The sequence below is a fragment of the Vipera berus genome (assembly GCF_964194415.1).
Source record: "Vipera berus genome assembly, chromosome: 2".
NCBI classification, from domain to species: Eukaryota; Metazoa; Chordata; class Lepidosauria; order Squamata; family Viperidae; genus Vipera; species Vipera berus.
The window spans coordinates 205,543,859-205,569,410 of NC_138203.1; the positions used below are offsets into that span (position 1 = coordinate 205,543,859).

The 25,552-nt window shown below is 38.0% G+C and overlaps 1 protein-coding gene and 1 long non-coding RNA gene across 2 annotated transcripts; one reads left to right on the top strand and one right to left on the bottom strand.

Annotated features, from left to right (window-relative positions):
- LOC308661110 lies at positions 1-1,390 on the top strand. Its single transcript, XR_014024890.1, has 3 exons — positions 1-82; positions 1,015-1,137; positions 1,355-1,390. It is a non-coding gene; the product is annotated as an uncharacterized lncRNA (long non-coding RNA).
- Positions 75-25,112, bottom strand: GFPT2 (glutamine-fructose-6-phosphate transaminase 2). The gene is made up of 19 exons (XM_081315875.1): positions 24,955-25,112; positions 19,305-19,412; positions 17,998-18,096; positions 16,459-16,584; positions 15,537-15,595; positions 14,796-14,930; positions 14,105-14,166; positions 13,865-13,944; positions 13,389-13,506; positions 12,151-12,314; positions 9,571-9,666; positions 9,364-9,461; positions 8,112-8,232; positions 7,352-7,509; positions 6,893-7,007; positions 6,090-6,217; positions 5,389-5,556; positions 1,490-1,651; positions 75-756 (listed from the first exon to the last, which is right to left on the bottom strand). The coding sequence occupies exons 1-19, from the start codon at positions 24,959-24,961 to the stop codon at positions 712-714; spliced, it is 2,049 nt and encodes a 682-aa protein (XP_081172001.1). The 5' UTR covers positions 24,962-25,112; the 3' UTR covers positions 75-711.
- Between the last annotated feature and the right edge of the window lie 440 nt (positions 25,113-25,552).

Sequence of the window (25,552 nt, forward strand, 5' to 3'; positions counted from 1 at the left end):
TTGTCTGGTGAACTACTGATTGCTTTCTCTACCATTTCCTAAGCATCCAGTCACATAAAGGATGGGACTGCCTGTAGCAATGGTAGGTGTGCACATATATTTTATATGGGTGGTTGTGCCTGTATTTCTAAAGTTGTTTGTATGTTTATTGTGGATTTTCCCTGTGTTCTTGTGGACAATGGGCTTCTTGTATGCGTTTTATACTTTTTGAAAAGGATTGTATATGCTTTGCTTCTGGATTGCTACATTTTAAACAAAAATGTACATAAGGTTTTGTGATTTTTATTAAGATGTGCTTTCCTAATGACATTTTACTGAGCCTTTTGACAAATGGATATTGAACTTTTAGGAAAATGAGATACTTGGTTTCTGCCTTACACATAGAAAGCTCACCTTGGAAAGAAAAATATTAACAGGAAAATTAAGGATTTGGGAAAGAAAAGAAGAGCAGTTTATTCTGATGAATGGTACCTTTTAAAACTACTCTTAAATTGCACTGACAAAGTTCAAAAACAAACCAGAAGTCTGAGTTTAGACATAACAAGTTGATTAAAATAAATCAGGATTTGAAAATCAATTTCAGATCATGGCTTCAAACTGCCAAGAAAAAGCCATGTGGTGAGTTTAGTCATTGAAACTAGCCAAAGTTAGGTTAAACAAAGCCTAACTTAGCATTATGACATGATCAGGCTATATTCTATAATACAATACTTATTCTACAGTCACAGATTTAGCCAAATTTCTTGGGAAATCCACCTGAAAAAGAAAAAAAAGTTTTCATCATACTACAATACAAATTATCCTATTTTAAAGGGGGAAAAAATGTCCTAATGGCTGTATGCCTTCCCAAACTATGTAAATATATGCCAAACCACTAACTTCCTTAGGAAGCTGGCTTACTTTGACTTCTGCTTGACTCTAACTTGTCTTTGTTTCATTTCATTTGTACCATAATCCCAGACCCTACCTTCTCTGTCAACTTTTCATCTGTTTGTGATCTTTTTATATGCTAAGAAAATGACAGTGAAGATTCTACAGTATTCAACAGTGGTGATTCTGCAAGTACTCTCATCACAATCACTGCTTGGCTTTTATTCTTATATTTTGGATAATAGGAATTACACACCGAGCAAGATGGTTAGTTTTATCTTTACTAAAGTTTCTGGTTCAAGTTAAAACACTGGTGTCAAACTTGTTGCGTCATGTGACATGTCGCGACATATGGTGACTTTTTTGCATTGCCGGAGCTGGAGTAGGCACGGCCTCTGCATGATGCAACTGGTCTGTGGGCCGGCAGTTTGACACCCCTGAGTTAAAAGATGCCTAAACTCTAATCATTTCTTAATCTTTATAGAGACTACAATTATTTATAGCTATTTGTATAAAGCCTATCACTCATTCTTGTCACCAATTTGAAGAAACCAAGAAGTATCCAACTGTGCTTGCAGCCGTGCTTTAATTGGAATTACTAAAGATGGAAGTAACTTACATCATATCCTCTGAGAACAGCCAGGTGGAATGAAAGCAGCTGTAGAGGGATCACACTCAAAACTCCCTGTAGACAATCGACTGTCTGTGGTAACTCAATTGTTTTGTAAGCAAATTTGGAGCTCTCTGTATCTTCTCTAGAACATAAAATAATAGGGCGGCCCTAAGAAACAAGTCAAGTAGTGTGGATTAATATTAATGATTAATCAATTATTGATTGTACATAGTTTTAATGTATTTTGCAAACACATTTCCAACATTAGCAGGCTATTTTTAGTGATTTAATTAATTTTTTATGCCGCCCATCTCCCCCCTTCGAGTTCAGTTTTTAAGTCACCCAAAGTACCTGAGTGTGAGTTGGGTGGCCATATAAATTTTCATAAATAAATAAATGTAGCAAGATTATTAATAAAACAACACTGAAAATACCATTGTATTTAAACTAAAAGAATGCATATTTGGTAGGTACTGATCATTTTGGCTTCAATCTAAAATGCAGCATTCTAAATGCTTTAGTATCGTTACTGGTAAATGTTACAGCTACAGTAACTCAATATAATATTACATGTAGTCCTCAGGTTACAATGAAAATTGAGACCCAGATTAAGTGATGCAATTGCAAAGTGTAATGTTGATTGCACTGATTAGTGATAGCAATCCTGACAGTCCCGATTGCCATCATAACTTCAAGATGTGTGTGTCATTAAGCACAAGTGGCGAGATCCCGAGGTAAGGAGCTTGGGGTGCCGCACTGGGGTGGGGAAAGACGGGGAAGGCTTGGGAGGCCTCATGGAAATCAAGGGAGAGCTTAGAAGACCCAGTGCAGGCCTCACAAGAGCCAAGGGGAAGGTGGGTGTGTAGGCTGAAACAATTTACCAGAATGACTTGAGACTTTTCCTGCCAGGTTCCCCATTTACTTTGCTTGTGGGAAGCTGACAGGAAAAGTCACAAATGGCAATCACATGATCTTGGAATGTCATAATTTTGAGCTGGATGCCCTAGCACAGGGGTAGGCAACCTCGACTCTTTTATGACTCATGGACTTCAACTCCCAGAATTCCTGAGTCAGCTATGCTGGGAGTTGAAGTCCATGAGTCATAAAAGAGCCAGGGGTTGCCTAGCACCTGGATTGCAATTACTTGATGGTGGCTGGTTTGCTACATATAGCTGAAACTTTAGACACTGCTTATACATCCATTTCTTTCAGTGCTGCTGTAACTTTAAACCGTCACTGAATAAATTTACATAAGCCAAGGAGTGTATTACTATTATTACTATTTTATCAAACAGAAAACATTGTACTTTAACAAAAGACTTTTCTGTTGTCATTTGCCCCGCCCCAAAACTTTCAACAAATTACAATTTTTAGAAACTAAAAGCATGTACCTAGCTAATATGGCAAATTAAAACTATGTATAATGGAAAATATAAAATATATTGTTTGAGATCCAGTGCAATGTGATCACAATAATGTCTAAAAAGGGTTTCTTGGGGGGGGGGGGGAAGGCGGAATAAAAAAGTACAGAGAGATATTACATGCTCAATTTATCAAAAATTAAAGCCTGGAGAGAAAAGAGAATTCCTTGTAAAAGCCACAAAAGCAGAAAATGCACTGTTACTGAAAGAGCAAAAAAGGAGAATCAACATTCAAGAAATGCAACATCTCACTTTCTCCAAGAGGAATAAGTAAATTTAATGAAGGAGAAGTAGTGATGGAGATCTTCTTAACGTAACTTATAACTTTATAGACAATACAGAACAAATGGGAATATTTTTTCGCATTTTCCTCTTGTAACTCTGCTAATTTGAAGTCACCCATTCAGAACGGATAAAATCTATATATATATGAAATGACAAAATAGGACAGCTAGGTTTGTTGACTTCAAAAAGAGATTGTATTCATTATCCATTAATTTATTATTAATTATTAAAAGCAGTTTTAATGAGAACAATTTCATCATGTCCACTATCAGAAGCACACCAGTCAAGGAAACTAGAATGCTTTTTGGCTAGTCCCAAACTCTAATACTCCTTTGTGAAGAGAGATCATACTAGCTTGACTTCCAGTTCTCTCCTTTCTTTGACAGCTATTGACTTACAACTTTGGCTCAGCAGTTTGACACCCCTGAGGTAAAACTTTGGCTGTTTTAGGATGCCTTTAAGAGATAAAATCTCCTTTGAGTAAAATTCCGTTCTTGGCAAGTTCATGGAAATATCTACATAGTTTCTTGCAAGTAATTTGCCATTGCCTTTTTGAGAATATTTTTTTCAACTTTTTGATTTAGCTAACAGCACTGAAATTCCCAGATTCTAGCTAATTAAATATAGATGACTGAAACAATAACCAAGAGGAAGGGATTTTTTTTCTCTAATGGGGATTTATCTTGTTTTTATATTGGAAGAGAAAGAATCATTAGGTATTTTCTACTTCTGTTATAAAAATATAAACTCTTGGAAAACATAGCATCGGAATACGGCTTGCAGCTCCTTACCAGTTAGAATTAGTTAGCATTTGAAGATTTTAAGGATTTAAGAAGCAATAATATGTTCCTCTTCAAAAGGTAGTTTTTACAAAATTGTCTTTTTTTTCTCCCACTCTAAGCTGTTTACTGAATCCATTTCAGCTGAAAATTACATATTCCCAGTGATCTTCCAGATAACAATAGTATGACAAAATTATTCAATTCTTAATGTATTATTAAATTATTAATATTGTACACATTGGGTCTCAATAGTTTTAGTGATTCAAGTGATTTTTATGAAATTAAAACATGTAAGAAAGCTTACATGTAAGATTAATCCTATCCCTGAAACAACAAACTCTGAACTTACAAACCCTGTATTTGCATTGTCTTAATTAATTCAGCAAAAATTTACTTTGATTGCTTTTGGAGTCAAACTTGTTATAACCTGGCATTCAGACAAAACTCAGGTCCATCAAATTTTGGCTTTTAAATCAAAGACTGCAAAATTTGTGTTTTGCTATATGAGGAATTTTAATACATTACTTTATCAGATGTTTATGTTTATACTTATGCAGTGTTTAATCTCCCCAATTATCAATTATATAGTTCAGGCCTTCAATAATAAATTTTATTTAAAGTATAAACTCTTTTCTGAGAATTAAGATTTATAGTGTATTACTGTTTCATCCAAACATTAAGGTTTGCAGCACTTCATTCTTCAAACAATCTTTCAAATTTAAATGTTTTTTTAAAGGCTTTTTTAAAGATTCAATTCACAGATATTCCCCAGATGATCTTGCTCATGTATGTTCAGTTAGTTTAATATTATTTTGGTCTTTGCTTAAGTGCAACTTCTCGTCTAGCTAGCTTTACAAGTCTCAGTAGACTTCTTAAGAATTCTAATAAAGTTAAAATTATTCTTTTGACATCTGTGATAAGCAAGTAAAAGCATTTCTGTTTAGACAGTCTTTTGACCCTGCATCTTATTGCTGCTGAAATATGGTAAGTTATTAGTGGAATTTTTATTAAATGAATTCTAATGATTTAATTATAATTTTATCAGCATTATACATTATATAGTTAGCCATCTGCCACCACTGCTGTGGTGATGCAGTGGTTAGAATGCATTATTGCAGGCTGATTCTGCATTCCACTGCCAGCAGTTCGATCCTGACTCAGCATTCCATCCCTCTGAGGTGGGTAAAATGAGGACCCAGACTGTTGGGGGCAATATGCTAACTCTGTAAACCGCATAGAGAGAGCTTTAAAGCACTGTGAAGCGATATATAAATCTAAGTCATATTGCTATTGAAGGAGCAAGTATAGTGAAAAAGCATGAAATATATTTCATTAATAAATATTCTTTATTGTATTTTATTCTTGCAAGAAATGTACAGATTAAACATAAAGATGAAATACAAATTACAGCGTTTACCTGTCGGGCAGTGACCTGCTGTAAAGCATTCTGGCACTTGGTAAAGCAGGGATCCTTCATAATTATCATAATAACAGGCATTTGTTTATCTATGAGAGCCAATGGCCCATGCTTCAATTCCCCAGCCAGAATGCCTTCAGAATGCATATATGTAATCTCTTTGATTTTCTGCAAAGCAAATGAAAGAAAATCAGGAAGGACAAAATAAAAATGTATTATATTGCTGATAACGATTAAGCACAGATAAATGACACTAAAGTCAGAACCCCAAAGCTGCTTTTTGCATGCCCAAATTTTAATTAGTGATCATTGCTACGATATGCAATTTTTTTGAATTGCCTAGGTACTGTACATATACAGTACTAATTCTTAAATGCAAGCTAACATCAAACATGTATTGAGTCTAAGATGAAGAATCACAATAATCATCCATTAAAACATTAATCATGTATCTTTTCAGTATGCTTTAAAATTTATTCTATGTATTTTTCTCTATACGTTTCAGTTTAAGGAACAGAAGTTGCAAAGCATCAATAGTTTTGTATAATTTGGCATTGTAGATGTACTGGTGAACAAATAAATCCTGATCTGAAAGACATATCAATCTTTTTACTTTCTCCAAAGCATTATTTACAAATATTTTTTACCTATAGCTATAACATTTAGTTGTACTTTTGAAAAACTCAGTTAAGGATTCATACCAGCGCCCCTTCCAAGCAAGTGGCATAATTGTATCCTCGACCCATAACCAAAAGTGATCGTTGTTTATATAGTTCAAGCGCCAGATCATGTATTTTCTCATCCAAAGACAGTACTTCTTTAATCATCTCTACCAACAAATTAAAATTGAGAATTTCATTCTTGCAATACTATCAAATTTCAAAATTTGAAATATTTCAAAATATTAGTTGCAGATTTAGACAGAATACATCAATTGATTTCTCTGCTTTACAGTATAAAAATATTATTTTACCCTTTGATAGCACATAAAATTTTCATGAAATTTTACAGAGATACAACAGTTTTTTTATCCTAAAGCCCTGAATAATATTTAGCCTTCACTAAGGGCTCACATTTTCCTTAGTCTCAACTGGAGTGCTAAATAAGCTCTTATTTAATGTAGTTACCAAGCAGTTTTTTAAATTATTTGTCAGTTTTTAAGTTTTGAATTCTGCTACTGCTATACAATTTGAAAGAGAGAGACAGAGAGATTTTAATTTAAAAGGCAGAGCTCTTAGCTTAATGTGCATAAGTGTAAATTTGCCCATCTATTAATAGTATGTCATACATTTATCCTCAAAGCATGATTCTATTTTATAAGACTGAAGTCCAGTTTTGTTCTCTTACCTTTTTCTCAACAGAGAAATTAAAAGTGCAAGCAAATAATAAGAATCCTATAATGGAATACCTTTCAAAATTACAAAACCGAAAATTGATTTACAAGTTTGTGACAATATTTTTTTTTCCTTTTCACAACAAACTTTAATTCCCCATATGAACATACCAGGTAATGACTTTAAACTACTTATGATCTCCTCTCTTCTTTTTTGCAAGGATATCCTGTCTTCCGCCATCATCAGACCAAACAGCACAAGAGAAATGAACTGGCTGGTATAAGCCTGAAGATAAAAAATATATTAAAAAAATCCTTTATGTGGTTGTGTTATGATCCTAAGACTATCTATTAGCATCTGCTTTGGTGAAACAAGAAGGCTGTAGGTCTACAGTACAACACGTCTGTAGGTATCAGATCATGGCTCAGTCACTCATATCCATAGGTAAAACTGCAGAAAGGATGTTTTGAAATCCTAGAGTCTCTACAGGTTGATATAGATAGTATTGAAGTTTCCTGCAACACAATGCTTTCTTAACGAGTAAGATACTTTACTGCTGCTCCAGGCAATACCAAGGCTATGATTTGGTCCAAAAGAGAAAAAGGTCAATTACAAAAAAGGAAAGTTACCTTTGTACTTGCAACGCCAATTTCAGGTCCTGCATTGATATGTACACCACAATCTGTATCCCTGGATATTGAACTTCCCACCGTGTTTGTAATGCCAACAGTCAAAGCTCGACGATTCTTACAATACCGTAAAGCCATCAACGTATCAGCAGTTTCTCCTTTAACACATTACAAAAATGACATTATTAGATTAGAATGGCAGTCAAATTTAGAATGGTCTGACCTGCTCTATTCATCATGATACCGAACAGCTTTCCTGTTTTGTGAATTTGCCAAAGTGTTGTGTTTCTTGTTTTGGCTGTTTTAAATAGGAAGTGAGAATTATCCTCAAAATCTTTAAAAATGACTGCCATCCATTTATTTGGCTTTAGTAGGAGATACAAGTATCATAGAACATTCCTCGTCAGGAGAAGATTTGTGTTTTAGAGTGCAAAATCAAATCTTAAATTGGCTTCAGAAATAGGAGTAATATTTTCTTTAAAATACAGGCACTGGGAACCTTAATTTTGAAAAGCTTACATTTCAAAACTGCCAGATGCAGTTTTTGAGACACTCAGTGGAAAGCCCATTACACCAATAATAAAAACCAGTATGTGAATTATAGTAACAAGATCTTCCTCTTGATTCTGGGATACCAATGTAAGTATAATTAAAAGTTTACAGTAGGAATCTCGGTATAAATTAAGGTAATAATATATACCAATAAAGCACATTTATCAAATTCCTAGTATTTCCCAAATTAAAATGTAAGGCAATTTACCTGACTGGCTGATAAAAAAGCACACATCATCTCGGAATACAGGGGTATTCCGATCCAGAAAATCACTAGCCAGTTCCACCATGACAGGTAGCTCTGTCAGTTCTTCCAATACTTGTCGTGTCTGAATAAACAAAAACAATGCATCTGGCTTTAATACATCATGTGAGATTAGCATATTAGCAGAGTGAAGCAAAATTAATCAGAACAACAACAACAACAACAACAATAAAGTTGGAAGGGACCTTGGAGGTCATCTAGTCCAACCCCCTGCTCAGGCAGGAAACCCTATGCCATTTCAGACAGCTTTGTAGGACTAATGCAAATTACTGCTTTAATTCACACTAAAAGGTTCAAGGGTGAAACAGACTGCGTCCCGGTTGGCAAAAGAGTGAGGCAACTGTATACACTCTGCTTATTTATTCAACCTATATGCTGAATAGATTCCTCAGGTTATGACAGCAATTTGGACCATTAGTCAAGAAACATAGCACATACCAGCGTTTGATAGAACAGCCTTGAAGGTATTACATATTCAAGATGTGGCTGTACCTACAAAGTTCAGAATCATGCAGGTTTGTAAACAGTTCATGGAAGCAATATTTGCACTTTGAAGAATTAGCATAGAAAGAGTTTCAATGCTTTTGAACTCTGATGGTGGAGAAGATTCCTGAGAATACCATGGGTAGCCAAGAAAACAAACTAAAGGATAATCAAACAAATCAACCCAAAGTTTTCACTCAAGGCAAAAATGGCCAGATTCAAATTACCATACTTGTGACACATTATGCAAAGACAGTTCACTGTTTACAATGAGGGTTCCTTGGTGCTTTCTGATGGTTGTTTTCCTGCAGATGTTTCATTACCCAAACATCAGTGCTAGACTAGCAGTGATGATGTTACCTAGTTTAGATAATGTAACATCTGCAAGAAAATAACTAAACTCAGTGAGCACTAAGGACTCCTTTAAGAAATTTACAATGCTGGAAAAGATGGACTGAAAGAGAAAGAGGATAACGAATAATAAGTGGATAGATTCCATTACAGTGGTGATATAATTATGTACTATTGGAAAATCTGAAGAACCAAGTTGGGAATCAACAGCGACTGGATGTCATATAATCAAAAAGATTCATAGTTCTATGATTAATATCACTCCAAAAACTGGCTCTTTAAAACATAGAAAACTCCTATAAACATACTATGAAGAACTTTCTTACACGTGTTTTCATATGTTGAAGTATTTTAAACTTACAGCCACAGCAGCATGATAACTGGTTCCACATCCAATAATTATTAATCGACGGCATCTTCTTATTTCTTTCGAGTGATCTTTCAAGCCACCTAAAACAACTGTAATTTCCACAAAAACAGAAATGATATGAAAACTTTAGTCCTGGGCAAGTTCCTATCAGACATTAATGGTAACATTAAGAGAGGTTAGAATTTTCCTCAAATTTACCTTTGTTGGTTTCAAAGTTCACTCGTCCTCTCATAGTATTGAAAACAGATTCTGGTTGTTCAAATATTTCTTTCTGCATGAAAGCACTGAAATTCCCTTTTGTTTGAATAAAAATGGTCTGTTAGTATTATTATTTAATCAAGGAAATTTATAGCAAAATAATCTGGGACAGAATGGCAGTTTCACTCACAAGCCAAATTGCTTACACTTGGTTAAAGGAATGCCTATTCCCATATGATCTGACCATGATGAGAGACCTCCTTGGGGCCTTTTTGGCTATTATATTACCAAACAAAAGCTATACTTCCAAGGATTAGATTTTTACAAACATTTAATTTTTAGGACCAGTTAAAGAGTTTTTTTCATTAATAATGGAATCTGTAGATCAGGTAAGGATGATTGAAAATCTCTTTAAAAACATACTCAATAGAGCCTGGAATTTCCATTATATATCATGACAAAGTACCCATGTGACGAAACCCATTTTATGATATATTTGTACAGCATTGTCTGCAATGGGCGATTTTTGCCCGAAGCTGGAAGTTAATGCCAGTTTACAGCAAATACATCATGGCCATATGACTCTAAGACGCTGCAAACAGCCCTGAATGTGTACGAGTTGCTGAACACCTAAAATACAATCCTTTTGCAGTGGAGACATGTCTGTTGGAATTGCAAATCTAAGTACCTTTTGGGGGATTTGTTGTAATTTCATTGCAGACTCACTATAAGTGATTGATCATAAGTCAAGGACTACCTGTACCACTACTATGGTTTACCTCATTTTATGGCATTTCAAAATGATATTGTTCATATTTAGACATGAGATTGCATGTATAAAAAAACTTTGATAAAATACCATACAGCCTTACAGGAAAATAGAACGTGCTCCTTAAATATGTTTGCCAAATACCCACATTTTATTTACCGTATTTTCCGGCGTATAAGACGACTTTTTAACAAGAAAATCTAGCATGAAAATCTTCTCAAAAGTTGGGGGTCGTCTTATACGCCCAGTCGCCTTATACACCGGAAAATAGTAAATCCTCAGGAGCAGAGACGTTAGTGGAAACGGACAAATCCAGCGCTCGAGAATGGCGAAAGACGACCTCCTCATAAATAAACCGCCCACCCCACCCATACACGCCTACACCCGCCCACTCCCTTTTTCCACCCCACCCTTCCCTGACAATGCCTCCTGCCTCACCCCTGCCTCCCGGCGTCTTACGCTCACCAGGTAAACTTCCATTGTACCCCGGGACCACCTCCTCGCGGCCCGCCATTCCTCCCACCACGCCCATCACCCAACCGTGCATGGCCCCCTCCCAGCTCCAGTCCATGGACCCCTCTTCAGCCTTCACGGGCTCTGACGACGACGCGTTCCCAGCCAGGCTAGTAGGTGTAACGGGCGCAGCCTCTATCACCGCCGCTCAGCCAGACTGTCGCTGCCAAATGACCCCTCCCGGGCAAGGACGCCGCGGAGCCCACCGGCATCGGGTGAGTCCCGGCAGAGGCGTCCTGCGCATGCACACGCTGGCCAGCTGCCGGGCGATCTCTAAGGTGGCGTCGGATGGTCGGGAGATGCAGCCGACGCGCGGGAGAAGGCTGGCTCACGACAAGTCGAGGTGGGCCTACGTCAGTGGCATGCGGGGATGGTGGGGGTGGCTCCCGTAGTGAGGAAGGCGTGTCCGTGGGGAGACGGGCGAGGCCCGTGCGCCATGCTGCAAAGGGGCCCCGCTGAATGTCGCGCCCGTAGGCCGCGACATCTTCACCTAATTGAGAAGCAGCCCTGACTTCCTACTTACCCGTATTTTCCGGCGTATAAGACTTTAACCCATGAAAATCATCTCAAAAGTTGGGGGTCGTCTTATACGCCCAGTTGTCTTATACGCCGGAAAATACGGTATTATATATATATTATTTGACATTTATTACATGATTTGTTGACAAAGTAGGTTCAATTACTTTTTGTAATTTTTTTAGTTTTATAATAATAATAATACATAGACTATATTGGTGACCTTATAAATCTCCAATGCTACATAGGTAGAATATAAATAGTTTCAATGTTTACTTGTTTATATTTATATGCTATTCAACTCCCAACAGATTCCAGATGATATACACAAGGCTTAATAACTTTACAACCGATATTAAAACAAAACAATAAGCAGATCGTCTTCCAGAACAACACGTTATGGAAGAAGGTCCAAGAAAAAAAACCCAAGCCATCTTTCAAGCCCTTCCAAAAATGGAAGGGTAAAGGCAAAGTGTATTTCCAGAAGCAGTGAATTCAACAGTTGGGGCTATCTCCAAAAACTCACATCCTCCTCATGTAGATGAAATCCTTAACACAGATCTGTTCTGGGTTGCTCTAGACAGACTGGGCAGGATTATGTTGTAAATGCAAGATATTAACTTATTATTTGTTAAATATGTTTGCCGTCTATCTTGCCACAGGTCATAACTAACACTTTCAATACTTTTCCCCAATCAGTACCTTCTTTTTTGTGGCTAAGTCTGCATCTAAACTCTCATGGAAAAAGATTGATACTAGGAAAGCTTTTCTGCTGAGCTTACCCTTCATGATTTGGTGCAGCTCCAGTTGCAAAGTTTGAATGGCTCGAGATGGGTCATCAGTAGCAGCACGTTTTAGCCGATGAATGGAAAGCTTTCCATCAGCCACTGCTGCAATGTCATCATCTTCCAGAAAAATAACTCTGTTGGTGTGCTCAATTATGGCACTGCAAAAAAACAAAAACAAAACAAAGGTGTAAACTTTTAAGTGCAGCAAAGCTTTGTTCTGTGGGTGTAGGTAAAAGCTATAAATGACCAGAAGCAGGAATTATGCATCATCCAGTTCTTGACTGCAGCACATGCATGTCAGTTTATAGATCATCTGCAGAGTCTATAAAGAATCTGGAATCTGCATACAGCTACTAGAAACGGTTTGTATTCTTTGATATTATATTGTTTGACATTCACCCATCCCAAACCGTACTATATATGATCATGCAGAGCACACGTTTATGAATTACCATTTAGATTTAGGCACTCCCCCTCCTGACAATTTAGAACCTATTTCTCCTTGGATATGAGCTAGTAGCAGTTCACCAGTTTTTCCAGAACTGTTTTGCACCACTGGCTAACTAAGAATCAGGATCTAGGGCAGACATGTCAAACACAAGGCCCAGGGGCCGGATGCGGCCCGTGAAGTGGTTTCATGTGGCCCGCGAAGCCATCCTGGAAACAGTGAGGGAACGGCCCCCATTGCCTTGGCCCTGAGACCCTCCTTCTGCCAGACACCCTCAGATCTGTCCGACTCCTGCCCAGGCCCCCATAGGCACCCTTGATATGAACGATGTAGAGCTGGCCATGCCCACCCAATAGGCCATACGCACTCTAGCCACGCCCACCCAGTAGGCCATGCCCACCCTGGCCATACCCACCCGGCCCCGAGGGCAACCGCAATGCTGATGCGGCCCTCAATGAAATTGAGTTTGACACCCCTGATCTAGGGCTATACAAAGCAACTTTAAATGGTGCTTGACAAACTCAGCTGGCTTGAGCAAAGGACCCTTCCTCAAACAATGAAATAGCCTCATCACCCAGAAGAGTGAGCACCTCTGCTCCGTAGGCTTTCTCTAGTTCTTTGCATCTGCACACATAGACAGGACATCCTTTGAAAATGTCAACAAAGCAACTGGGGAACATTGCTGAAGCAGCTAGGTTCAGCCTCACAGAATCTGCCTCTATTTCACTTGGGCTTGCATGCTTTGCACCATTCTGCTAAGACTACACATTGCTGTATCTGTTACCTTGCATCTGAAGCAAAGAAAAATTCAACTGCTTTATCACCCACAGCATGAAGGCAGGTTGAACTGTCCAGTCTTTTCATTTGAGTTTTGCACATGTTCTTTACATTTTCTATATTACCTATCAATGAAGAAGCATGTAACATCTTTAAATCATCAGCAACGAGTACCCAGAGTTGAAAACAAATATATGAACTTTGTGAATTATACCAGAATCATTACTACACCTCATTGAAAATTACTAAGAAAATGAGGCAAGAATGTTATGCATACACACTATTTTAATTTCAATACATAAATATAAAATTTGGCAGAATTTTGAAATGAGAATTTATTTAACTTAGTTAATATTTCTAGTACCATGGATTTGTGATTAATAGACTGATAAGAAAGAATTCTGGCCAATATAATCCATTCCCTCTCTCCCACAACTCACAACCCTCCCAAAATACAGCGATTGTGATAGTACTATAACTTACATGTTCGATATAAAATGGGAATTTGTTCTGTGGAGAGCTTAGATACACTACGAACTCCAATAAGTAGAGGACTCCCCCTCCTGACAAATGATAAAACAACAATGAAAGTGGTTACATTCGTTTTAAGAAATACATTTAAATATTTTGCTTCAATGAAAGATCTAAAACTTGGGTGCAAGTTCTGTGCTGATATCTTATTTATTAAGCATCATAGCCCAATTTATAGTTTTATTTACTTACCTGGTAGCAACAGCTTCCCCTGGATAATGTATACTTTTGAATACCAGCGCAAATGCACCTTCCTACATAAGAGGAACATTAATATTAAAAAAGGAATGAATGGGATGCATATCAAAATTATCTAAAGAATGAGTAAGATAATATATTAGTCAAAATCCTCTTTTCATATTTTTAGTGATCCCTAAGGAAGGAGTAAATAAAAAAGTAGCAAATACACTTCATTCACTGACAACAATGTTGGCATAAACAATTAGGAAGACAATCCCCAATTAACTCCATTAGATATATTTCTAACGATGAACAAATTAGCTTCCTGATCATCAGTGAGAAGACTTGTATTTTTAATCCATGTCTAGGCATAGAATCCATATATTGAGCACTATTAAGTGATTATTTAGAGGCTGTGGCCTGACCCTTGATATCAGATTGATAGCTCGAAAGAAAAACAACTACAGATTCTTGGAATACATCTGGATTTCATTTGGGTTTACATCTCCTTTTTCACATATGCTCTGGACAAGTGAAAATAAGTTTTTGTGAAAAAGAAAATATAGCAAGGCATTTTAAAAAGGACCATCTCTTTTTAAAACACACTCACCAACCTCATTTGGTTAAACTAGGTACAAGAAAGATAAATTCAATATTATGTAAACGTTACTGATGCTAGGAAATAAAAGAATCTCCCACTCACCAGCTGCTGAATGACTCTCTCAACCAAGACAGAAAAACTCGTTTCTTCAGTTTCTTTATTATCATATAAATATTTGATCAATTTTGGAATTGTTTCAGTATCTGTTTCAGATTCAAATTCATAACCTTTGGTCTCCTAGAATATTTTAAACAAAATGTTAGATCTGAGTTTCTTACCTAAGGCTGTTTTCATTCATTTGTAATAGCGTCGAGGGACATCTAATGCCTTAATCACTACTGCGATAGTTCCCGCTCCACAGTACAATCACATTTCCAAGCTAGATTCTATTTATTTAGGATTTTATTTATTAGGACTTTATTAAACATGCCATGGAAACAGCATGAAACTAACATTGCCTGGCAACAATATAGAAACACAAGATTAATTCCTGCCAGAAACAACATTGTGTTATTCTCTAACTCAGTGTTCCTCACACTTAGCCATTTTAACGTCTGGGTTGAGGGATTCTGGGATCTGAACTCCACACATCTTAAAGGTGCCAAAGTTGAGAAATGCTGTTCTAGCTGATTTCCAGACTGCCCTATGCTAATACCGGGATCACATAGGGAGAGGAAAAAGCGGTAGACAACTACCTCTATAGTGGGGGACTGAATCTGGAACTCATCATCTGGTGTTAAATCTAATGGCAGGCAAGGACAGATCTTTCTACATATAAAAATAAATCCTGTCAGTTTGGAGTGACACAATTTTACTATATGCTTTAGATTACTATCGGCTTACCAAAAACTTCCGTAGATCTTTGTAATTTGTAATGATTCCATTATGGATAACAACAAACTCTGAAAGGAATATATATGGAAATAAATAAGTAGGTAAGAGTAAACAATGAGACCTTAATTCAAAAAGTGGGTTGAAGCTGTGTATTTATTAAATTGGCAGTAGTAAAGTGTTTCATAGAATTCTAGTTTTTCTGTGTTCTTTCAGCAATACGTCATGGCCAGCTTGGACTCTGTCAAGAGACTGACAATGAACAGCCACCTCCAGAGTTGCCAGATGAACTGCTAAGCAGCTGCAGGGAGAGGCGACTGCACCACCCAGTAACCAGGAGACTTAGCTGTCTCCTGACTCATAAAATGAGGAGTCTGAGTTGCTACCCACTTCTAGTCCAAGGGCTTGTCATGCGATGACCAGAGCAAAGGCATTCTGCAAAGCTCCTTGCCCTTCCAAATGAGCAATCCTGGGCTGAGTTGGATTTGGGACTCTCTCATGGCAAGGTTGCTTGACTTTAGTTGACTTGATTTTTCTAGTGTGCATGTGCATTTGCACTCACATTTCCTTTGCTGCTCATTTGCTTCAGAAACTTCTCCACAAACTTTGCAACCACCTATCTGTGTTTGTGAGTGCATAGCTTGAGACAGAGCATGGTAGAGGTCAAGCAGTATCACTAAACCACTAAAGTTTTGGTTTAAAAATCAGAGGGTATTGGTTGTTTGGAGAATACCTTGATCTGTTAACACAGGATACTCTAATTCAGGTTTCAGGTCCCTGTCTTTCATGTGTCCTGAATACTAAATATGCAAAATTGCTTTCTGAATCAACTATCTCATTTAACACACACCAATACGTGAAGATGGTTCATTGGTTTCAACAACTACATCGAAGGATTTCTGTTTGATTTTTCCCCCTCCCAGAAATTACCTACCGTTACTTTTATCTGATCGTTGGGGATGACTGTTGACAGCATTTGGTGCCCCGTGAGTAGCCCACCGAGTGTGAGCGATGCCAAAATGTGTCTCAAAATCTGCCTTTAAATCCAAGCCTTCTTGCTCTGTACAGGACAAATGTATAATAATTTATATTCAAAAAGATAGGCAATTCTAAATTTCCAACTTTTCAATAATGGTTTGTGGCTCTAAAGGTTTTTTTTTGCATTATGACCATAATTGAGCCCATAATTGTAAGTCATTGTGGTATTTAAGAGGGTATATGTGATCATGCCCCATTTTATGACCATGCTTGTGATGGTCATTAAACACTGCGGCCATTAAGCAAACACAGTAGCTGTTAAGCAAATCCATTTTATCCAATGGGTGGTTTTTGCCAGACACCATGAGGATAAAAGGATAAAAATTATTTTCATGTAATCACGAGATGTTACAAATGGTCCTTGAACTGGTTGCCAAGCATGCAACATGCAAGCATGTGACCGTAGTGTGTGAATGTGTGCAGTTATTGGAACTTTAAAATTAGGTCATAAGTATCTTTTGGGGGAGGGTCCATTGTTACTTTGAACAGTCACTAAATGACTGGTTGTTAAGTGAGGACTACTTGCATACAGGTATATTCTAACAATATCACAAATACTACTGTAAACATATTCCATGCAGAAATCATTATATACAAACACACACAGTTAATTTCTCAATACAAAATACACTACTTCCAACACTGAGCAAATTCAAAATCCAAATGAAAATGTCTAATACTGATGGGGGGGGGGTCTGCAATAATTTATTTCTATTTTGGTAGAATAATTTGTTTTAAAGCCCTTTTATTAAATTATAGCCAAAAATGATTTAATGTTTTGTTAATGAAATACATAACTTGTATGGCTTGCTTTTTATGATTTAGGTGTTTCTTCTGTTACAGTTAATTAGATCTCAAATGAAACTAAAATTTACATCATCCTCCACTGGTAGATTTAACTTCGCAAAGTAGAAAGTACGTATATTTCCATTTGTCTTTCCTAGGATTTCCTAGGAGCCACGGTGACACAGTGGTTAGAATGCAGTATTGCAGGCATTATATAAGTGCTACTGCTACTATATTCTTACTCCTATCAGAGGTTTAGATTCAACATGACATTGAAATATTAGGGAAAGGCTTGGCTTGTGGGATTGTACACACTTTCTTAAACAAAAGTGTCACATGTACACAGAATTCATATTGAATATTACTCAACAATCCCATGTTGCATCATAACTGCCATTATATACGTATGAATAAGACTTATAGAAGAAAGATAGCAAAATGTTCAAAATGTGTTTGAGAGTAAAATGTAGTATTAGGACAGATGACATTTTTGTTTAAGAAAGTGTAATTGTAACTCCATCAATTGCTAGATGATTAATCAATACAACAAGGTTCTTAGTCTCCCACTGAAATACTACTTCTAAATAAACGTGCTATATTAAACATTGGCCATAAATATACCAAAATGCAGATGTTTTGTTATACTTACTTTGCAATTCCTCATCAAGAGCCTTTACTTTTCCTCTTTTTTTCACTAATTTGATGTACCGTTCTTTATCTTTATTATTATTCCCATCAATTGCAACACCTGTAAAATAGAATATTGTATAGTTTTTCTGATTATTTAACATACTATAACTTCCACTTTCACAGTGGATCATGGGGAATACCAAGGCTTGAACATCATGACATTTGAATATCTTTTCCATGGCTTTCATCACTACTCTACCAAATGCTAGTCAGTGAAGCATTTCTTGCCTGCTTGTTCCTTTACTGTTGAAAGTTGATCCAAAGATATCCTCTGATATCTTCATTGATAATTCTAAGGCTGGTTGCCCTACCTATTGCCATTTATAGTCTTTGTTATATTTAATTTTAGTCCCATGTTCATTGTGCTCCATGATCTTAGTACTAGGGCTTGCAGATTCTTTGCATTTTTGGCTATGTATCATCAACCTAGCACAAATTATTGCTGTTTCTTCCTCCAGTTTTAAAACCACACTCATATTCTTCCAATCCAGCTTTCCTTAATATGTATTCCATATATAGGTTGAATAAATAAGGGGAGAGAGTGCAGCCCTGTCGCACACAACTGCCAACTTAGACCCGGTCTATTTCATCATGTTCTCTCCATACTGTGGTTTCCTGGCTTGTATATATAAGTTGACCCAACCTATTATAAGTGATCCTATAGATCAGACATGTCAAACACAAGGCCCGGGGGCCAGATCCGGCCCGCGAAGTGGTTTCATGTGGCCCGCGAAGCCATGCTGGAAACAGTGAGGGAACGGCCCCCACTGCCTTGGCCCTGGCCCAGAGACCTTCCTTCTGCCAGAGACCCTCAGATCTGTCCCACTCCTGCCCGGGCCCCCATAGGCACCCTAGGTGCGAACGATGTAGAGCTGGCCACGCCCACCCAGTAGGCCACGCCCACCCTGGCCATACCCACCCGGCCCCCTGAGGGCAACCGCAATGCTGATGCAGCCCTCAGTGAAATTGAGTTTGACACCCCTGCTATGGATTAAAGTTATTAAAAAATAAATAAAACTCTATCTAAGACTGTCTTATAAGTTTATTTGTATCTCATGTCAATGGTTCAGCAGTTTATTTTTAAACATTGTCCAAGAACCAAATACATCTCACAAAATGAAGCTGTGGCTGGGTTAATTACAATATGGGAGCCCAATCAATATCTAGTCTATTCAGAGCCTGTTTCTAACATGCTTTGGGAAAAGCAATAGAAGCAAGCAAGATAAGACAACAATTGTCAGTGTCCATGTAAGACATTTTACACACCTGCGGAATCATACCCTCTGTATTCTAGTCTTTGCAGTCCTTTTATCAGTGTTTCAAATATCTCTTTCCTTGTCCGAGGTACCTTGTAGTTCAAATAAGCAAAGATACCTGTTGAAGAGAGGACAGTGAAAAAAAATGAAATACCAATATGCTAATATTTTGTCATTCATAAGTTAATCTGAATTCCTTCTTCCCTAATTATCCCATTTTACAATACAGGTGATCCTCGACATGACCCCATTTGAATCCCAAATTTCCATTGCTAAGTAAGACAGTTAAGTGAGTTTTGCCCCATTTTACAATATTTTTTCCACGCTTGTTAAGTGAATCACAGCAGTTAAATTAGTAATGTGGTTGTTAAATGAATCTGGCTTCCCCATTGACTTTGCTTGGCAGAAGGTCGCAAAAGGTGATCACATGACCCCGGGCGGCCACTGTCATAAATAGTTGACAAGTGTCTGAATGTTGATCTCTCTCTATCTCCACCTCTCCCTCTCTCCATGCAAAAAAGTTTGCCAATTGAGATAAAATCTTATCAGTTATTCTATCATGATAGTATTTCTTGTAAAGAAGATAGATTTATGGTTTACTTGCTGTACGTAGTTTCATTAACAAAAAGGATAATTAAAATACTATTGACTGATAATCTTAGCTATTTTAATTTGGACAATTATTTGATTATATCTGATCAATTTATTTTGGTTGACTGCTTATTTCTGTTTTACCTCATTTAAAACAAGATAACACGAATCTTTTACTAATCAGATCTTGAGCTACAGATGGCAATATATGTTATCTAGCACCAAAAAGTTGTACTTTTTGAACCACAGTTAAGCAGCTTATTATTCTCTGCCTTCCTAAAAATAGATTCACAAGACTAAGTCAGAATTTAGCCAAGAACTGATCTGGACAACTCTAGATTATAGCTAGTATTTCACAAATCTATTAGGGAGATTTCTAGTAAAACTTATTAAATCCTGTTTGCTGGCATGAATCACAGCAGAAAAGTTGCCCCAGTCTAGCACAAAAATCTCCTGAGGCTTAGGGCTGTTAACAATTTTCTCATGGATTTAACTCAAGTTCTTTTCTATTTTTCCAGAGCAATGTTTAAAATACTTCTAACATTTTTGCACGTTCTCAGTAGTTTTATATCCTCAAAAGACCGAGATGTACATATACACATACATTCATACATACACATATAAAAGATCTTACAGAGTTTTCATTTGAGGCAATATTTTTATGCTTTGGTCTCTCCAGGAAAGGCCTTTTTGAGGGATCTATCCACAATGGAGCCAGTGTGTTGAGCTTGGTAAAGATTCCTTGTTTATACTGAATTCTAGCAATGCTCCTATTTAAGCATACAAAGAGACTCAGAGGCCACTAGAGACTTTTCATTGAAAATGATAGCAGCAGTCTAGACTGCCAAGGAATATATTACAGTTATTTAGGCCTGAGGAAAGAAAGTTTAGTTTCAATATATACACCCCCTTGTGCCTCCCAATAAACGCACCAACTGTTCACTTTTAAAACATAAAGGCCACAATCCAACACAAAGTTAAAGTTCAGACCACAGAACTGATTCTTAAGTCCATGGTTTAATAGTAGGTGTGACTAATAGCATCCCCCTCCTCATTTTCCTTCTTCCATAAACAGATGGGCCTCTCTTGTTTTAGTACTGCTCAGGCTGGTTTAGAAATAGCTTGGATTATACGATAAACCATCCTGAAGTTCCAAGAGATTAAAAAAAAAACCTGAACAATCTGAAGTCTACATTCACAATGAATAAACTTCTGTGTCAGTCTGCATTTTTCCTTATTGAAATGAAAGTCACAAATGTTAATCATAGTTGAAAATACCCTATTTCTTCCCTAACGTGAAGGATCCTTTTTTTTTATTCTTGCAATTCCATTTGGAAATTGATATGTCAATTTTGTCTTTTAAATGCTATTATGTTTATAAGCAATAACATTACACTTAAAAACACTTTAAAATTAGACACTTTAAAAAGATATAGGCATCATTTTATTGTGGCACAAATAAGCTATGGCAAATGCACAAACATGAATAACACGTAGTACAAATATTATCCAGAGGATAAAGTTCTATTGTTAACTAGACCACTTCCCCTTTGACCTCATAATCTTTTCTCTTCAGCATGTTATTCTTTTCATTATTCAAGAGATAAGAAAGGGCTTTAAGTACTTCTACTTACAGAAGACCTAATCATTGGGTTTGATAAAAACAGAATGGATAGAGTTGTTTTAAAATGATTACAAAGAAATAATGTCACAGGAAAGGGCCTTAGTCTCCATAAATGAATGAAGCACCTCTGCTATGACATTAAAAAAAATAGTTCAAACACAGTTAGCTAGCAGTCATACAAGCTAACCTTTGTCTTGAGATTCTTCCTTTAATATCCTAAAAAAGACTTTGAAGCTCTTGATTCCTTTTTCAGGAATGCAACTGGTTGGTAAAGAAAAGGCCCATGGGGAAATTCCACAAGAATGTCAACGTTCATTTAACCAGAATCAAGCTAGGATCCTTTTATATTTTATTCATAACAAGTAAGCTCAGCAGCCTTTCCCTTACCTTTGTGGCTTAGCTATGTACTGAAGCTTCTTCAAACAAGTTGCCTTTCACATGTGTTTGGACTGAAGCTCTCAGAATTTCTCAGCTATTGTCTACACTGGCTAGGAATCTTAGGTGTTTTAATCCAAGCAAATCTAGGAGATGCCACTTTAGGGAAAAATGATGCATTGCTCACTATGTTAAAGTTCACCTCCTCACCAAGAAATCTATTTTCCATGATGAAAACAATATGTTGAGTGGATTCATCTCTAGCTGTAATTAGGTTTCCTTGTAACTATTTTGCTTCCTCTTTCCTCTTACGAAACATTCCATTTTTAAAATGTATTGAATTCCCTCCTCCATTCTACAAACAGTGATCCTGTATTCTCATGCAGTTAGTCAAATGTGAAATGTACCTATTGATCATCTTTACATACTTGACAGAAAATTATCCTTTAAAACAGTTGAAAGTCATCATAAAAAGAATCCATCCCAACCATCATTGGTCAGGAAGGCATCTTCAAAGGTATACAAGGTTGGAAATGGAGAGTTAGGCTTGTTCACTGAAAAATGGAGGGCCATGCTCAGCACCTTGAACTGTTGGAGTAAATAACAGTGGCCAACTTTGTAACCCCTGATATTGTTGGATTCCTATCAGCTATGCCCATTGGTTATGGTAGCTGGGAATAATAGGAATATAGGGCAATCACATCTTGGGATCCTGTTGATATGAAATTCTGGAAGTGGTAGCTCCAAAACATCTAGGGATCTCCTTTGGTTGAAGAAGACTGTACTAGTATTAGACTTTTGCTTAACCAAGCACTACAGTTCTAATGTGCTAGAAATCCCTCCATTTAAAATAACGTACCAACTTAGAAACCTAACCTTTTGCTTAATGACCTCACTGGTAAAGTTATTAAGCTCACTGATATTTCTACATATGGAGTAAAATATTGGCACAAAAAAGGTCAGCCTGGCTTATTATTTATAATGCTAATTATACACACCTAGATTGCTACATATAACAACATATGAAAAGGTGAAACATCACACAAACTTTACATTTCTTACATAGCTTTTGTTTGGGTGGGATATTTTAAAGACCTTTTCATCTCAAAGTAGGAAGCTTCCCTTCACTTCAGGCAACATTTTTGCAACAGTTTTGATTTATATCTTATTTTAACCTCACCAAACTTTTCTACAACAATAATGGAAAGTGCTTTAAAATCACACCAGACCCTTCACCTAGTATTCTGACTCAGCCATACAATCTCTTGATTAGCATTTGGTTGAGCAGTGGAACATCCCTATTTCTGAGTCAAAGCACAGATGTCTCACTCAGATAAAGTGATCTCAGTATATTTGTTGATATGTCTTGAATGGGTAACCAAGACATTCCTTATCAGCTTGAGCACAATAAACTAATTTTGAACAATCTAGATATAACAGGTTCTCTGGAACAAAATAATCTTTTAGAACTCAAAGCCGTAACTTGTTCACCTTGCAAAGAAAATACATGGCTTAATTGTCTGAAAGGAAGCAGATTTCCTGTTCTAATATACAAATTTAAAACAAGTTTTATTTGATATTCTCACTCCAAAACTTTATTTATGGTTCAGTTGTATAATCCATACCTACTGTCAAACAATCCACTTTATTATAGTTATGGACACCGGTCCCCTTTTTCTCTGTATTATGCCACTATCATAGCTATGCCTTTTTCAGATGCTTAAAAGTGCATGAAAAAACAGGCATTGCAAGGAATTGGGGGGGGGGACTCCCCACCGCATCCCAGCATAATACATGCAGAGAAACTGCATGTAGGGAAGGCTTTATCTGCACTTAACAGAAACTACGGCCCTGTACATGTATAGTTCAAACACCTTTTTCACATTTGACAAGGCTTATACTGTTTCTGGTAAAATGCAGTTTGAGCAATAATGTGCTAAAAGTTCACTTATCTTAGCACAAGGACCTATTTGCCATCAATACACTGCAGTCCTGGAAGGAAACTACATACTTGAACTGTCCCAACCACAGGATTTGCCTCCACTAAAATAATTCCTGAAGCTAACTCTCACTGTAGTTTTACTTCCCTGTTGTAGGCAAAAATAATTTTAAATGTGTACTTTGCTGGTGATCCAGTAAAAAGCATTTTAAAAAAGTAGTATTCAAATATGCCATACGCTAAATAAATAAATCACCAAGTAGTATTCCCCAAGTGTGGAACTTGAAAAAGAACCCTGGATGAAAATTTAGCACTAGCAAATAACCCTGGAGGAGCACATTCGCTTATCAACATTCACTTTCATTAAAGATTGGTCCTGCTAATAATCAGAAGTTTTTCTACTATAGTATCCACTGCTTCACAATTACATTTCAGGCCAAAAGGCTAGAAGGAAGCAGCTCGTTCTTGCCCCGACTGCTTTCATGCCCTTGCCACGTATATCCCCTCTCATTCAGAGACTTCAACCCAATGGGGCTGGCTCCCTTTGAGAAGATGCAGCAGCCCAATGGGGCAAAACTTGAGTTTGGCTTTAAACTACTGTCCTCCATCAAAAACTATGAGGAGGAGGAGGATGCTGGAGGAGCAAAGCCAAGCAAGCACATGGCCAGGTCGCCCTCTTCCAATGGCCACCCGCGGGAAGGAGGGGCAGTGGAAGGAAGAAAAAAGAAAGGGAAATGAGGAGGGGGAATGGGAAGGGAAAACAGAGGGAAGCGTGGCTCAGAAGCACGTCTCCTCCTGTGCCTTTTCATGGGCGGGCGGGGGAAGGAAGAGTGCCGGAGGGATAAAGCATCCAGCTTCCATTTCCTTTCCGGCCACCACGCGCACCCTTAGGGAGAAAGAAGGTCGATCTTACTGCTCGGTTGGAACGGCGGAGCTTCTCCATGGCAGACGTTCTTTCTCTTCTTCTTCTCCCGCCCTTTCCCCCTCCCGCAGTCCGAACAACTGCACCCCTGCTCTGGGCCCACACGTGCAGCCTTTCCGCCGCTGCTCTAACTGCGCGGAGAAGCAGGCAACCAGCCAACTCCGCTCCTTCCTTCCTTCCTTCCTTCCTTCCTTCCCTCCCTCACTCACCGCACATGGTTGGTGCCCGACCGCCGACGCAGCCCCCGTTCAGTCGCTGAGATGCCTGGAACCCCCGCGCGCCTCCCTGTCACCTCCTCTTTCCCCTTCGCCTGCCTCTTTATAACGTGCCTTGGACCAACCCCCTTGGGTGGTTCATTGGTTGAAAGCGAGAGCGCGGGGAGATGGAGGCGGGGGGGGGGGCGCAGGAAAGAAGAAGGTTGCTCTCAGCTTCTTGCTGGCTCCAGCCGTCGTCGCCCTGACTCACGAGATGGAACCAAGACGGGATGGGGAGGGCTAGGAGGTCGAAGGAAAGAGGGCGACTTTTTGCCCCGGGGAGGAGCCGCCTACGTCCCGGGATGGGGGTCCGGGTCTGCCTCCAGATGTTCCCGAACTCCAATTCCCAGCAACCCCGACCAGCGTGGTCAACGAGAGGTGGGGTTTTGGAATGTCTAGACCAGGGGTCGGCAACCTCGGCTCTTTTATGACTCGTGGACTTCAACTCCCAGAATTCCTGAGCCAGCTACGCTGGCTCAGGAATTCTGGGAGTTGAAGTCCACGAGTCATAAAAGAGCCGAGGTTGCCGACCCCTGGTCTAGACTCAGGTTCC